The sequence below is a fragment of the Coturnix japonica genome, chromosome Z, assembly GCF_001577835.2.
Source record: "Coturnix japonica isolate 7356 chromosome Z, Coturnix japonica 2.1, whole genome shotgun sequence".
NCBI classification, from domain to species: Eukaryota; Metazoa; Chordata; class Aves; order Galliformes; family Phasianidae; genus Coturnix; species Coturnix japonica.
The window spans coordinates 17,428,660-17,446,202 of record NC_029547.1 but is presented as its reverse complement, the minus strand read 5'-3'; the positions used below and the strand labels follow the sequence as shown (position 1 = coordinate 17,446,202).

The following is a 17,543-nucleotide window of genomic DNA, read 5'->3' as shown; positions in this document are numbered from 1 at the left end:
GGATCCTCTGAGAATCATCCAAATCCACTTTGGGAAGGGGATTTTCTTACATGGTCAGATCTGTATAACAGATCTTGTTATACAGTCCAACAAAGGGTAAACATTTTAAACCCAGTGATCTGTTTTCCGCTAAACTTGTTAGTGACGAACAGAAAAGGACTAATAGGGATAACAAAGTCTCACAATAGATATTGGCAAAATGTTTGAAAGTCCAACTAGGTCAGTATACACTTGCTTTCTTAGCTGTGTAATATGAACCTCAGAGGAACTGAAAGGGACTGAAAAGTGAAGGATTTCAAAGGAAAAACACAGGAGCTGGCAGAGAGAAGTATAGATTTTTTATGTGAAGAGCAGATCTGCAGGAACAATATTCACATCCTTTAAAACCAGACTGTCTTTTGAAAATAAATAAATATATATATATGAAATCAAGTCAGAGATCAAAGGAAAACTTTCAAAAGGTAGAGTGCATTGTGTCTTCAGCAGAAGCTTTAGCACTCTTCAGTCCTGCTCCTGTCGATATATCTTAGCATATACATATTACCTACTGTTGAGACTGAGCTATGTTCTAATTAGCATAGAGTACATAAGTACTTTAAGTGATTCTCTGTCCAGATGAGAAAAATTTGTGCCTGCTCTCTGGAAATTTTGCTCATGGGGTATAAGGTAGATGGGGAAGACATGTTGCCACTCATCCATGATCCTCTAAATAGATGTCTGATATGAAAGACTGTTAATTTACAAAATTTTATGCCTTCTAAACAGCCAGTGAGCTCCAGCCCATTTCCTGGAGCATGAATATTGATACAACTCCAATAACCACTCCTAACAGCAGTAGGTCCCTTCTCCCAGGTATTTATCAGACAGGAGTTACAGGCATGTGACAAGAAGATGAGAAACTCTGTCTGCTAAAAAATATGCCCTTAACTCGAAATCTTGAGAATTTTGCCAAAAAGTGTAGTAATTGTTATCTGGTTTGAGGAATTAAAACTCACTGGTTCTTGCTTTTTATTTTTCTGTCACAAAGTATTACTCAGTAATTCACTAGACTTTTCTTACTCAGACCTGGCTCCCTTAAGAAATCCTGCTTAATCCCATATGAATTGTAAATGGATGAGGTGAGATGGATTTCAGTCTTAATACATAGTTTTGGTTTGCTTTTTTTCTTGTATTGTTTGCAGATTGTAAAAAAAAATAATGCCTATTCTCCAAGAAAATAGTTTTCATTACATTCATAACTGCTAAATTGGAGCTACTGTCAACAGTACTTTTGCTCAATTATTTTCCATTTGCTGCTGAACCTTTAGTTAAAGAGGAATTATCAGACTAGGCTGTGAGGAATAAACCTGGTAGAGGGATTAAGTGTCATCTAGTTGATCAGATGCACAAAGCATTCCTGATCAGATTGCAAAAGAAAAACAAGAAAAAATTCTAGATGACAAGCTGGCAAGCCAATGATGATTGAAACCTCAAGGTACTGGGTATGAAAAACTGCGTTGCAGCAGTGTCTCAGAATACTAGCATTGCTTTCTAATTACATTTGTTGGTACTTGTGTGTTGATATCTATAGGCATGTTTTCAGTATTCAAAAACTATGTTGCAAAGAAGGCCAGAGGATCTGAATGAATTTTCTAACCTAAGATCCTCAAAAAACATATCCCTCAGATAAACAGCAAGAACCCAACTCCTTAGTATCTGATGTTCCTGAGAGTCCCCATACCATAACACTAGCGTAATCAGAGCTTTTTCTTTTTTTCTGACAAATGGGGCTGTGAGAAATTTTAAGCTGAACCTGAGGATTTTGATGTATACAGGCATCTGTTGTGGCATAGTGTAAAATGTAATAAGATTGTTAATCTCTCGACACTGGTGTTTTATGAGCAGGGAAACAGCAGTCTGCACATCAGTGGCCATAAATATGGGTCCAAGATTGAGAACAATCAACAAGAAATGTTCCTGTATATAATTCCCCCATATGAATTGTATCTCACTGATAATGTTGGCTCTCACAGATGCAAACTTTTACTTGAATTTTTAGGGCAAATTGACTGACCCTTCCATTATGTTGACTGCATCACTCAGTTTTATGTAATCTGCAAATTTGCTGAGGGTATAATCCTCAATCTCATAATCTATGTCATTAATAAAGATGTTGAAGAGCATATGCCCCATGATGGGTGCTGGGGGACACCGCTTATCACCAGCCTCCACCTGGATATAGAACCATTTACCACAACTTGCTAACCATGATTTTCCTACCTTTTCTGGACCCCTCAGTTAAAAAAAAGTTGGGGATATCTATAAGGAGTCCAGTGGAGAGCCACAAAGATGATTAAAGGCTTGGAACATTTCCCATACAGAGTATACTTCTTATGGAGACATTTAACACCCATCTAGGCACCTACCTGTGTGACCTGTTGTAGGGTACCTGCTTTAGCAGGGGAGTTGGACTCAGTGATCTCTTGACGTCCATTCCAACTCATGATTCTGCGATTCCTTATCCATTAAACTGTTCACCTTTCAAATCAATATCTCTTCTGTTTAGCGACAAGAATGTGATACAAGACTTTTGTACTCTTACGTTATAAGACACTAAAAAAAATGAACAGTTGAGAAGCTACTGTCTTTTATTGTGTTTCTGGAAGAGATTTCTCTTCTATGATCATGGAATCATAGAATCATCAAGATTTGAAAGGACCACCAAGATCATCCAGACTAACTGTCCATCTACCACTAGTATTTCCCCAATAAGCCACGTCCCTTAGTACAACATCTAAATGGTTACTGAATACCTACCTCCAGGGATGGTGAGCCAATCATACCCCTGGGCAGCCCATTCCAGGGCCTCTCCTGTTGAAACTTAAAGCCATTATCTCTAGTCCTATTGCTAAATATGTGGGAGAAGGGGCTGACATCCACCTTGCCATAGCCTCCTTTCAGGTGGTTATAGAGAGCTATAAGGTCTCCCTTCTGTGTCCTCTCCAGATAAAACAAACCCAGTTCCCTCAGATGCTCCTCATAAGACTTGTGCTCTAGTCCTCTCACCAGCTTTGTTGTCCTTTTCTGGACATGTTCCAGTGACTTGATGTCTTTTTTGTAGTGAGGGGCCCAAAACTGAACACAGTGCATGAGGTTTGGTGCCACTAGCGCTGAGTACAGGAGGTGATCTTCGAATCATAGAATCCTTAGAATTGGAACGGATTTTTAAAGGTTATCTAGTCCAGCTCCTCTGCAACGAAGTGCAACATTCTCAGCTAGAACAGGTCACTCAGAACCTGGTTCAGCCTGGCCTTGAGAGTCTCCAGGGACTGGGCATGCACCACACCTCTGGGCAACCTGTTCTGGTGCCTCACCACCCTCACTGTAAAAAACTTTTTCCTTACACCCAACCTAAAGCTAACCTCTTGAAGTTTGAAAAGATTTCTCCTTGTCCTTTTACAATGGAAATGTCTGGTCCCTTCTTTCCCGTAACTCCCCTTTAGATACTGAAAGGATGCTCAGAACATTCTCTTCTCCAACCAGAACAGCTCCAGCTCTTTCAGTCTGCCCTCAAAGGGAAGTATTCCATCCCCTGGGTCATTTTTGTGGCCTTCCTCTGGACAGACTCCAGTAGGTCTATATCTCCAGTACTGAGGATTCTATATCTGGACGCAGTACTCCAAGTGAGACCTCACCAGTGCAGAGTAGAGGGGCAGGATCACTTCTCTTGCTGTATTGGCCCTGCTTCTTCTGATGTAGCCCAGTATGCAGTCAGTTTTCTGGGCACTGAGGGTATACTGCTAACTCATAACCCGCTCATCATCCACCACTACCCCAAAGTCCTTTTTGACAGGGCTGTACTCAATCCTTTTATCCGCCAACCTTATTGATAGTGGGGGCTGCATTGACCCATGTATAAGACCTTGCACTTGGATTTGTTAAACCTCACGAGTTTCACCTGGGCATGCTGCTCAAGCCTATCTAGATCCCTCTGCGTGGCATCTCCCCTCTTGGGCATGTCAGCCACTCTCCACAGCACTACAGACTTTCTGGGAGTGCACTCAACTCCACTGTCAGTGTAACTGATGAAGACATTAAAGAGAATTGATCACAGCACTGACCCCTGGGGTCACCATTTGTCACTGATCTCCATCTAGATATTCAGCCACTGACCACCACTCTCTAAATTTGATCCTGCAGCCAGTTCTTTGTCCATTGAACAGTCCACCCATCAAATCTATGTCTTTCCAATTTGGAGAGAAGGATATGATATATGGGGTACCATGTAAAAGGTCTACTGAAGTTCAGATAGATAGATGGCATCAATGGCTTTTGCCTTGTCCACTGATGCAGTTACACCATCATAGAAGGCCACTAGGTTGCTCAAGCAGGATTCTCTCTTGATGAAGCTATGCTTGTTCACCTGCACAAGTTCCTTGCCTTCCATGTGCCTAAGCATATTTTCCAGGAGGAAAAGCTCCATGATCTTTCCTTGCACAAGGCTGACACTGATGGTCTGGTAGTTCCCTGGGTCTTCCAGTTTTCTCTTCATGTTGCCTTTTTTCCAGTCACCAGGGACTTCACCTGACTGCCATGACTTTTCAAATATCATTGAGAGTGTTTTCTTGACTGTGCTCAGCCTCAGGACTCTGGGATATATTTCATCAGGACCTGGGGCTTGTGGATGTTCAAGTTCCTCAGGGAGTCATGAACCTGATCTATGCTAAGGTCTTCCCCAGTGGGAGAGGCATTGCTCCCCCAGTCCTCTCCTTCTGAACCAATAATTTGAGGGCTGTGTGATGAGCAGTTATCAGAGAAGATGGAGGCAAAAAATTGCTGAGTACCTCAGTTTTCTCCTTGTCTATTGTTACCAGATTTCTGTGTCACTCATTAGTCTGAGTACACTCTCTAGGAGTTTCCTTTTCTGACTGAGGTACCTGTAGAAGCCTTTCTTGTTCACCTTTACACCCCTTGGCAAGTTTAGTTCAGTCTGGGCCTTGGCTTTCCTAATCCCATCCCTGCACAGCCTAGCAGTGTCCTTACACTTTTTCCATGGTACCTGCCCCTGTTTCCACAGTTTGTGCACTTTCTTCTAGTTCCTCAGTTTGACTAGCAGGTCACAGTTCAGCCATGGCAGTCTCCTGAGGATCACCTTCCTGCTCCTGCTGGCAGTACTATTTCTGATACAAGCCAGGGTGTCACTGACCCTCTGACTCATGTTTAGCTGAGCTAACTGACTAACACCCCCAACTTGATTTCTTCCATACAGTCTTCCAGACACTGCCTCAAGTCTGTAGCATTGCCTGAGGTGGTTCTGGCTAAAGTGTAGGACCTGGCATTCAGGATTCAGCATCTTTATCAAAATCTTGGCAGGCTGTTTGGTGACTGTCTGCCTGAAGCTCTGTTTCTTGTGGTGTACACCACTCAGTGCAGTGTTCAGCCATTCAAAACCGTGTCAAGTTTCAACACCACAACTCACACATCATTGTAAAATTCATAAACCAGTACAAAACACTTGTGTTGCAAAAATGAAGTTGCTGTAATTGACAAGCAGAAAAAAGGTTATTTTGCCACCACCTTTTCAAGGAAAAATTCCTACTGTGTTCTATAAAAAAGCTAGAGCTTTACATGCTGAAACTGCTGGGTCAATATTGTTAATTAAATAAAGAGACACATTCCCATATACAGTCTCATAGACAAATACAGTGAATGACACTGGATCTTTTATAATAAATTGTTAGCTACCTAATTCATTCACAGACAGTAAATTATTCCAGAAATTTACCATCAAAACCAATTTAACATGGAGCACTGCATGAAGTGTTTTGGGATGACAAAAAAATCTTCTAATAATACTAAGCCAGATAAGTGAAGTAGGACTGAGTGCACAATTTATTAATTTTCAAATGCTACCAATCTGGGAGATGTCAAGCAGCCTGAGGACAGGATGGCCCTACAGAGAAACCAGTATAGGCTGGTTTGAAGGGCTGATGCCAGTTGTATGAAGTTCAACAAGACCAAGTGCTGGGTCCTGCACTTTGGTCAAAGCAACCCCCCGGTAATGTTACAGGCTTAGGGCAGAGTGGCAGTAAGAGTGTACAGAGGAAAAGGATCTTGGGGAGTAGGATGATGGCTGGCTGAACATGAGCTCTATGTTCCATCAGGGGAGATCATGTTGAATACTAGCAAAAACTTATTTTCACAACATGCTGAGGTACTGGAACAGTCTGCAGAGAGAAGGGCTGGAGTCACTGTCCCTAAGTCATTCAAGAAAAGATATGGTACCGAGTGACATGCTATAGTGGGAATGCTGATGATGGGTGGATGGTTGGACCACATCAGGCAAGTCCAACCCATGGCGAGGCAAAGCCTGTCCTACAACTGCCCCTTGCCTCTATGTGTCATGGCAGTAGCCCTTCTCTGTCAAGCAGCCCAGCCTGGCCTTAGGTGCACACTCTTTACTCAGTAACAGCCAAAAACTGGTGTGCGATTGACACTGTCTGGGCTGAAACCAGGGCATGGGCAGGGCACAGTGCAGTGCCAATGCTTGTTATGCCAAATAGTGTTATGCAATTTTATACGTTGGCTAAACACAGTCCTGTGAACAGTAAAAAACATTCAGCCTTGCTTTTTGTTTTGACAAAGGAATTTGAGAACAGGTTTCAAGATTGCTGAGAAAAATAATCAACTTTATACATGTTTGTGACTTCATTTTTGGTTGACATAAACACATGGCCTGCAAATTTCAAATGGAATATAGAGTTGCAATCATATTTCAACTGAAAAATCTGTTCGTGCCTCTTATCAGACTCTTATAACACATCTTTTACCAGTGCTCAAACCACACATGCTCGATGAACTACTATTGCTTTCAAAATCTGAAGCATCATGGCTGCTTCTGCTAAATGCTACTAATTACAATCTAGTTTTGTGCAAACAATGTAATACTGCTATACTCCTTGCCATCAAAATAGATTTTAGCCTTCTTCTTCTTCTTCTTCTTCTTTTTTTTTTTTTTTAATTGCATTGAAAATTAATCTTAAAAAAAAAAAAAAAAGTAAAAAAAAGTGGTCAACAAAAGACTTCTATTTCCAGCAAACTGTAGATCATGCATAGATCATACATAGATCTTACATTTGGTAAACACGCCTCTGTGACTGGACAGGATGTTGGTGTTACAGGATTGTGATTCACCACAAAAGTAATCTCTGATAACAGTAAAGTCATTACAGCTTTTTTTTTGGGTTAACTGTGATATAAGAAGTTAAGTGTGATATTTATCATCTAGAAAGCTTGGATACAAATGGTAGGCTGTAGACTGTATGTAGTTAAGTTGCATAGAAAACTTATTGGATGGGAAGAACCATTGGATGAAGAAACAACCTTCAGATTTATGTGTATTATGTCATGGAAAAAAAAATCTACTTTAGGAATTCTTTTCCTTTGAAGCTTTCAAATTTGACTACAAGCACAGAATCCATACACTTAATGGCAACATCTTTCTGAAATCATCATAGCATCCAAGATTTCTTCATTGCTATGCTGGGCTTAATTCTAATACCTATTAAGAGGTAGACAGATTGGATTTAGGAACTGGGATTCCTTCATATGCATCTTATATCACTGACAAGCAAACAAACTACAAAAGACATGTATTAGATTTAAAAATTTTTAATCAATAAAACATATGGAATAATTTTACAGGAAAAACAGAATGCTGTGCAGAATGCTGTGATTTCTTTCTTAAAAATATCCATCTTAGTCATGCTTAGTGGTATAATTAATGAGGGTACATTATGAATCTCTTACTTTGCTTTCTTTTTCCTTCTGGAATTGTATTGCATCTATACAACAGTTAATCCAATGTATTAAAGCAAAGGCACAGTGTGAAAGTCATTAGATGAGTGTGACCCTAACTCCAGCCTATCTTTACTACAAGAAATATGCAAACCCTACTTGCTGCTGTTGAAGGCCTGCTCCCTTGACTCAGGCTCTGCAGAAGGAGGATATTGTGCTCAAAACAGTTCAGCAGAGGAGCTGCACTGTAGGGCTCAGGTAAGGGCTCAGGATAGGTGGGTTGTGTCTGAGAGTGACAGGAACATAAGCAGAAGGCAAGGGGACTACTCTAATATAGATGCTGTTTGACATCTCTTCATATAATAGACTGACAACTTATGCAACAGCCTCAGATTGAAGCAGGAGCGATTGCTTAATGCTCTCTCTCCTTTTTCCAGCAAAGTGCAATGCTATAAACACATAGCTTGTCCATTCTTTCCAACATTAGATAGTTCAGTGCTGATGTTAGGAATTGACATGGGCCAGATTCCTTTGATAACTTAAACTCTGGTCATACATCTAATTTATTACAGTTTTTCATGGGCTGTTAGTTGAATTAAAAAACGGTGCTAGAAGTTGGAATCATAATACAAGACTAATGTGTCTTTTTATAGGGATAGAACAGATTACATGTTTTACTGATTTTTCTTGACCTGCCAAATTCCAGTGAGATGTTTCTGACATTTACAGTATTGATTTCAGTAGGTTTTTTTGCTGTATATTCTGAAAAGCAGTAAAAATACTGCTTTCGCAGTGCTGCGTGGAAAGATTCTGTGAATAAAAATACTGATTTAACTATAATCTAGCCCATGCAAGTGAAATGTGGTACAGTGGTATTCCCTTTACATACTTGAATTTTAAATAGATGCTATAGTTGAACATTTGATAACAGGACAAATGTGAAAACAGAGAAAGTATTAGAATAAATAGAATAGCAGTGTGGTTCCATGAAGTTTCCTACTGCTCTTCAGAGCAAAGTGAGGCTAAAAAGAATGGAACATTGATCTCAAACATACTTTGCATTGATAAAATATGTATTTTTGTGCATACTTCAGGGAAACAGACTGTCCTATTGGCTATTTTAAATCAGGCTGATGCTCTAAAATTTGACATGTAAAGTCATCAGAAAAAGTAAATGTTTTTGTTAAAAGATTACCATATCTAAAGAGTGAAACAAAAAGTGTGTTGCATAAAAATGACGTGTGAATTGCATAACTTGGAGTGATTAATTTTATGTAGCTAGGAAAAATGAGCTAATGGTTAACAAACTGGGTGAATAATAATAAACACAAGTATTTCCTTTATTATCATAGACTTTATATATGTGCAAAGACGAGTCACAACTTCTTCATAGTTTTTCCTTCACAAGACCATATTGGGATATAACACTGTTGTGCCTTTACAGAGTTATTTCAAGGAAGAAAAAGTGGTGATTCTGAGGCATTCAGATGCTGTGGTGACAAGTGCCATACAACTCTTTCAAACAAACTGGAAAAATTTTGTTTTGTTAAAAACCAAACTTTCAACTCAGGCTGTCATTAAAACATCTTTGCAAATGTTAGTTTAGATTTTTGCCTTCCTTTGAGGACTGTTTAGCTTGCGTGATGAATGAAGTAGGAATCCTACCCACAACTCTTCTGCCTTGCTTACAGCTTCCACTCTAGTTTTCACTCGGCACTTAGGACCAGGGCAGCACATCCTGTACCCAGCCCCTGGGGTCAGGCACACTTTCAGACATGCAGATGAGCCTGGTGAGCAAGCCCACCGTCGCTGTGGATCTCCCACACAGTGCACTGCAGCCCACGGTGCTCCTGCAGAGGGCTTTGCCCTCTCCTCTGAGTCATGCTACCATCAGCAGAGCATTGTTATGAAATCACCAACTTTCCCACAGGCAGGCACAAACTCTTTCAAACTTAATCCTACTTGCTGCATTGACACAAACCTCAGCTTTTCCCACGAACTACTCTCTAGTTAAGAAACTATATAGAAGGCACTGAGGAGAGACAGCATCTTTTAAATAGCAAAGCACCTTTCAGTGCACTGCTGGAGTTGTAGTTGCTGGCATATTCAACTCAATCTGCGGTCTCTTCATGAAGAAAAATGTCTTTATAAAATATCCTATTGCTTTTTATAAAGTCAGTGGAACCTGTCTCATAAGACAAAGCTTTTGAAAGTTGTAATGATTTTGTTTGCTTGTTTCAGTGAAATTTGTATCAAGCTGAAGAATTTGCCTGATTTCCTTGACAAGGCAAAGGTATTTCTGCAAATGAGTACATCTTACAGAAGCACTCCTCATCATTTTCTGATCTACTGGGAATCAATACTAAATTTTACCATGCTGATGCAACATTACAGTTAGCCTGCAGGCCTCCATTTCCTTGTTAACTTTTTGTGACTGCAAGTAATGTAGGAAGCTTTGAAGGTCAACATATAGATAGCCAAGAGCCACAAGGAGGGATTGTTGTGGAAGGAAAACAAGTATGTGAAAGAAAAAGGGAGAAAGACATTTCGTGCTAAGCCGAACACTCTAAATAGCTCAAGAGAAATCCTTTGCTATCTACATTTCAGTGTATTCTTATATAAACTTAAAAACTTTTAATCTTTGACACAAAATAAATGTAATTTGTTAAGTGCTTATTTAGTATGCAAATTTATCACTTTAAAGTCCTAAGTAAGAAAGATGAGGTGAGAAACTACTAGAAGAAGCTTGCCAGTGCTAAATTTCTGTGCTCTTTTGTTAATTATCAATTTGTACACTTTAAACTCATTGGATTAAATAGCTACACAACAAATTTACAGTGAAAGTTTACGAAGCACCCCCTTGGCTACTCCAAGATATACAGCAAGTCAAACTTTCAGGGTACCTCTAAACATTTTCTGCATAAATACAAATATATCAATCTGCAGACACAACTGTTCCTCTGCTTATTTGAGTAAAGCGTGCAATTAGTTGGGCTTGAATATTTTGTGCATACATTTCCAGGTCTGCCAAAAATCCCCTTCAAGTTCAAACAGTTACATGAATTAATGGATATATCCCCAGTGATCCACTTGACAATAAACATTTCTTGGCGTATCAGCTGGACCCAGTAAAATAAGTTGAAAGAGAAGTTCAATGAATTTCAGTGATTTTCATGCAAAGTTCTGCAGGTGTTTCAGTCTTTTGAATTGCCATTACCTCAGTTGCCATGTAAAATTTGGTTCATCTTCAAAGTTTGAATTTTCTGTAGCTGACAGTCCATCAAAAGGAGAAAATTTTGAATACAATATTTTCTCCTTGACAATCATAGAGTGATAAAAAAACTGGGATTGCAACACACAGACGAGTTGTTGCATAATTCGGGATTAAAAGAGGTTCCACATATATATAGGCATAAAATAATATGATTTGGCATTTTTCACACTAAAAAATGTTAGGATCTTCGAACTCAGTTACTCTCCAAAAATGAGTAATACTTGAAAGTATGTCCTTGAGTATCACAAAGTGACATAAGGCTATTTGTTCTTCCTTCGATTCATTCAGATGCGCGTTTGTTTGCTCGATGTTCTGCTCTTTTTTTTCTTCTCTTTTTCTATATTTTTTTTTAAGGCACTGGAGTTTATAAAATATTGTGAGCGTTGCATGTATATCTAAGTTTTTAATTGTACAGTCACATTTTTGAGGCAGACCTGAGGAAAAAAATCTTTTTTTTTTTTTTTTGGTTTTGTGTTTTTTTAATTCTTCATTTCTCCATTTTCTTCTTAAGCGGCCTCTTGAAAAATCCAGCCTGCAGAAGAGAAATGAACTGAATAAAGAACTACTTAAAGCTAACAGTCCATATTGCACTTACATACTAAGTTCTTACAACTACTTTCGTACTTGCAGAATAGTAAATAGTCATTTAATTTTTTATCAGTGAAGTACAAGTCTGCTTTTCTTGGAATGGAAAAAACTAGAGAGACGTGTCACAGAAGCAGACAAAAAATGATTGCTGAATCATTTTTATGTGCACATGGTGTCAGTGATTAAAATGCTTAGTAATAGCTGGCAGTCAAATAAACAAAGCATTCTTAGTGTTTTTGAGGATTTTTTCAAGAGATTATGCAGGTTGTAATTAAAAGAACACCACAGCCTTTAAACTTTAATATAAACTGAATATTTAGCTTGGAGAAGAGTGCCCACTTGTGGGCAATAATTACCACAGGCTTAGCATTTCTTGCACAAAGAAAACTTCACCATACATAGACAGAACAAAATAACCCTACAGTGCTAAAATCTCTTTTTATTTTTATTTTTTTTTCCATAATGTACTGTTGTGTATATATCAGTATGAGCTTCAATCATTAAGCATTGCATGTTTTACCTCAGAAAAATGTACTGCTACTAATTATTTTGTCATTTCTTCAAGACCCATTCCAATTTACCTACTGGATAATTTTCGTGTCCAGGTTCTAATTATGAGAAGGACAGGATACATAAATTAAGCATACCTTTCTATCTATTTATTTATCTATCTATTTATCTATCTATTTATCTATCTATTTATCTATCTATTTATCTATCTATTTATCTATCTATCTATCTATCTATCTATCTATCTATCTATCTATCTATCTATCTATCTATCTACCTACCTATCTATCTATCTACCTATCTATCTATCTAATTTATTTTCATGAAGACAAGGGTGTGCAGCTTACCTTCCACAAAGCAAATATGAGCAGTGCAAGAATCAAGAGTCCAGCGAAGATACTCAGGAGGATAACCCATAAGGGGACTGAACCCGGAGGGAGTTCTTTGGAAATCTTAATCATGGTCTGCAAAGTATTCAGAATGTAAGCAATAAATAAACTGTTCCTTTAAAATATCATCAGAGCAGCATGACTGGTATCAATACACCCTGATTTCCAAAGTACTATTTCATTCTGAGTACAAGAATTTGCAAGAAGGAATTAAAAAATTACAACAAAAACCCTCAAACACCTTATATTTACATAATACCTTGTACCTTGCAAGCATGTTTGTTCCATGAGGAACGGACCTGCTATCAGTTAACAACTGTTTGTATAAAGCACTCAGAATAAAGAATGTGGGTAGTTGAAGCATATGCTAGGGAGTTTCTTCAGTGTGTTATCAATCACTCCTTTCCTCTCTGAAAGATGGCAGTGACTAGCAGACTTAGAGTAAAAAGCCATATGAGTATTAACTTACTTTTACACTAAACTTCTCCAGTGTAAACCAAACAGATAAGGAACAGTCATGTTTGAGTGAAACTGATGACATAGTTTGAATTATTTTAGCTTAAGAATTTATTAAAGAGACAGTTTTATACTTCAAAAGATATCAAATAACTGAACTCAACCTTTCAGCTTGAAATTACATATTTAAACCACTATTCTTGAAATTGTATGCATTGTAAAAGCAGCTGTCTTTATCTACAAGGACGTCACCTGTGTTTTCACTCCTGGATTGAATTTCAACCTATTGCTTAGAAGACTTGCCTCAATACTGGATCAGTTAATATCTGACTTGTGAGATTTGCATTCCAAAAATATTTTGCACATTGAAAGGCTCAGAATTTGGGGGCATTAAGAGCAATAACTCATAATAAGTCTTGTGCTTAAAAAAATACACTGTAGTAAATAAGCTCCTGTATATATAAGTTTTCACAGAAAAGCAATGCATTAGCCACTATAAACCTCTTGGAATAAAACCTATGACAGTGAAAACAATGTAACTAACAAAATAAAACACATTCCTCATTATACCTGATTTATCTGCTAGGAAGTCAGATACAAGTTCCTCTTAACAGCTCATGAATAAACAACTCTAGTTTTTAATAGGACCTCATTATGAAAATGTTGTTTCTAATGTAGTGTATAAGAAAATGATCAAAATACTTCTGTAAAAGAAAAGATTCAATTTCAGACTTATTTCTTGGGTAACGGAGTAAAAAGAATTAATAGTAGGAATTGTAAAGAAAATACAGTGTCACTTTTAAGTAACTCAGGATGGCTTTGAAAATACTACCAATTAAAAATATCATTTTAATTATGCTTTTAATTAACACAGTTACAGTAAGCATTTACACTGCAACAGGCAGAAATACTTCAGACATGTCCCACTCAGAAATACTTCAGACACATCCCAGGCACATGGGTTGGTTAATTCTGACACTTGGCTGAAACATGAATTCCTTTACTTGTACTTAGAGTAGGTTATTATGACAGATAGCAATCAACTTGCTAGCAATGAATGACAATAAATGATTCAGCAGAAGATATCCTATGAAGAGTAAAGCCATGAACTATCATATTACCTCTAGTTTTTGATGGTCATTTCTTAAAATCAGTGATGAATTTTCACTCCGAAGTAATGCTTTCACAACAAGGGTTAAGCTGTGAATACTTGCCTGGAAAAGGTAAGAAATGCCAATGCTTTATAGTAGGTATTTTGAAACAGAAAGCTTTGCAGAAACGAGAAGTTTGGAAGCAAAACTTAATGCTCAAGTTCTGGGAGATATAATGAAAACTGAAAATTGAAAAAAAAATCCCTTATAGATCCAAAAAGTCTTTCCAGATTAAAATTTACTTAAAAATAATATGCTTCAATATGTCCCTCCATACATATGCTGAATTAGAATTTGTGGATGGGTAACCAACTAGTTTAAAAAAAACAAAACATAAGTACAGAAAAAAGTAGCAGTTGTCCTTCTAACATGTTCAGTTCTGAATACTCACAGGTTAATAAAACATATGGAAACATTTTTCAAAACTTGATGAATATGCAGACAAGAAAATTAAAGATATAATTTCAAGAAACATTACAAATACTGGCTTATTTTTTCCAAACCTGAAGATGGGATTTACTTACTTTTATGATGGTAGGTTTCCATACTCTTAAAGAAACATTCACTTGAGATATGTCAGATGGGGCCAGGGCACAATTAATAGATGCACAGCTGAATGTATCACATTCCTGTTTAAAAGGCAGCAACATAAACTAACAGCAGTAGGTTTTTCACATTATTAGAATAAAATCATGTAAACATACTATACCTATAGATCACTGTCTTGTGATATCAATTCTAAAAGGATATTAATGTGTTTTTTAAATGTAAAAATTACACCACAGTATGTAAAATGAGTTGAGATACTCATTATGTGGTGGAACAGCCCCTTACGCAAACCCTTAGCCTGCAGGAACCTCAGTTACTGTAGCTGTGCAGCAGCATTCTCTGACAGAGGCATAGCCTGCAATTGCAAGATATAGTTTTCTGCCAGCACAGCTATGGCTTAAATGTTGAAAACCATGGGATATCTGAATTGAGGTAGGAGAATTCATGTGTCTTTACTTACCTGCTGGGAGTACAGCAGACATGTCTGATAATCTGGAAACGTGCTAACTCGGATTGTTACCACCTCTATGAAGGATATATGTTAACCATAGCAAAACACTCATCTCCTGACACAGTTTCATTCATACCAGAAACTGAGCTTGTACCTCTTGCATCTCTCTGCTGAGTAGGTAGTATGACATCTTTCCACTTAATATGACAACATAACTGCGTTAGCAAAATTATACTCAGCAGCTCTTCTGTCTAAATGTGAGGCTAAACCTTCCCAAATTGCTCCAGCAACTACATTTCCACCAGTTGTATCTGAAAATATTTTTAATTGCAAATTTAAAAGTTGCAAGGGAAAGGTGAGCTGTCAATATTATTTGACAAATATGGTGGGGAAGTAGAAGGTGAGTTTTATTTGTCCAAAGTGCTGCCATTATTTACACATTTGTTGAATTAAAAACCAAAGACCAAAACAAACAAAAGTCATCAACAAATAAACAAGCCTCAATTTCAGTTCTACATACAGTTTTGTGTCCAGAAATAATAAAAATGTACAGCTAGTCCTACATAAGGATACCTTTTAAGGCTATTATACAAAGTGATTTTTCAGAGGATGTAGTTTGACAAAAGTTTTTATATATACACTTCAGAAATGCTCACGAAAATGTAAACAAATGTAAATCTAGGTTGAAAGTATACACCATAGGGAGGCTTACCATAATTGTATCCTTTGTAGGTTCTTTTATTTTTGGTAGTACAAATGATTTTCCAGAACCAATCCTTAGGTGATCTACAGGGTAACTAGATTTGCAGATAGCATTCTGTTAGAAGAAATACAAAAAAATATACTTATTGCTTGAATACCCAACCTGTTACCATTAGAAGGTCTTGGGAACAAGACAAAATTAATAATATTTTATATTTAATAACATAAATACTTGCTAATTGTATTAGTAGTAAGCAACTAAATGCAATAATAAAAACAGATATTGCAAGAGTGCAGAAAAGCAAATTCAGATAGCACGAACATTTAAATATCACTATGTAAACAAACAAGTTTTTTGTGAGATAATTTGACTTGAATTTTATCCAGTTACTTAAGCATCTGTAGAAGCAAACAAGATCTTCCTTGAAGAATACTGCCACACGAATCAGCAAAACTGACTACTAAGAGAGAGCTAAATAGCTTTTAAATGGGATTGCACAGCTTTCTGCCTTAGCAAAAGACTAGTAGGTGAACTGAAGAATTCAGGAGCCCAGGGAGGATGAAAGGGTGCTGGATCACTGCTGAACCTTTGTGATTCCTTCAAGGCCACCTTTGATATCTTTATTTTAGAGGAAGAGTGGAGGGCTTTTTCCTCCCCCTCCCCCCCCCCCCCTTTTTTTTTCCCCTTCTTTTAAATATTATTTCTTTATTTATTTTGCTTTTTCTTTAGATCAAAGATATTCACTTTAAGCTTATCATAGCGAAGATACATTGCAAATTTCCTGTGCTGCATTCAGATTTGTGAATGTATGTGTAAGCCTAGGTGGATCAAATGTGGTCATTGGTTAGGAATTACAATAATAGGAGAAGGAATTAAAGAACAGTCATAATTTTTTGTGCACTAAACATGAAACTTTCTGATATACTGTTTGTTTTAAAATGAACCTTGAAATTGCATTTCAACCATTTATTCAGTTTTTCAATGGTGCATCACATTCCAACTAATTGAACTATGTGGGAATTGGTGAGTTTCTGTAGAAAAGATGAATGAAAAAAAAGGTTCATGTCACCACTTGGTGATATTTGTTGAGCTATTCAATTAGTAAAGTAGACCTAGTTTAATATTTGCAAATCTTGAGTCATGGGACTTGCTGGAATTGTGATCTCATCCAGCAACTCTGGAGGAGTGAAATGGAAAAACTGATCATCCTTAAATGAGGACTGAAGTGAAGACATGACCTATTACTCCTTCAGAAAGTCACAGTGCCCCAGACAAGGAAGAATCCAGAGGATTGCCAGTGCCAGAGAACAGACATGCAGGAATGCTAGTTTCAGAATGAAGAGTATTGAAGAGGATATCAAGCTCTAAATTTAAATGCAGGGCTATAGTATTCACAAGAAGCACTATTAATAATGGAGATAATCAGGCTCAGTTGCCAGAACTAAGAAAGTTCTGTCCCCCGTGTCTCAATCTGAACTTCTCAGCAGTTGGCAATATATCAAATCAACATTTTACATTACAATTATTGTTCAAAGCCATTTTAAACTTATTCATTTCCTTCTAATAATTCTTTTCTGTCTTCCTATGAACATCTTCACATATTATTAAAACAACAGCATCTTATCATTTAGACTAAAGCAATATATGCCATGAAGCAAAACATAACCCCAAATGTTTGCCACTTCCTTACATGAAA

At 37.5% G+C, this 17,543-nt stretch overlaps 1 protein-coding gene across 1 annotated transcript in view; it reads right to left on the bottom strand.

Moving 5' to 3' along the window:
* Nucleotides 1-7,634: 7,634 nt before the first annotated feature.
* ITGA1 (integrin subunit alpha 1) overlaps nucleotides 7,635-17,543 on the bottom strand; it is a 70,396-nt gene continuing 60,487 nt past the window's right edge. Inside the window, exons 26-30 of the mRNA XM_015848696.2 lie at nucleotides 15,857-15,961; nucleotides 14,669-14,773; nucleotides 14,115-14,207; nucleotides 12,496-12,612; nucleotides 7,635-11,582 (exon numbers count right to left, since the gene is read on the bottom strand). Coding sequence (XP_015704182.1) covers nucleotides 11,538-11,582; nucleotides 12,496-12,612; nucleotides 14,115-14,207; nucleotides 14,669-14,773; nucleotides 15,857-15,961 — 465 coding nt within the window. The 3' untranslated portion in view covers nucleotides 7,635-11,537. The remainder of the gene's footprint in view (nucleotides 11,583-12,495; nucleotides 12,613-14,114; nucleotides 14,208-14,668; nucleotides 14,774-15,856; nucleotides 15,962-17,543) is intronic.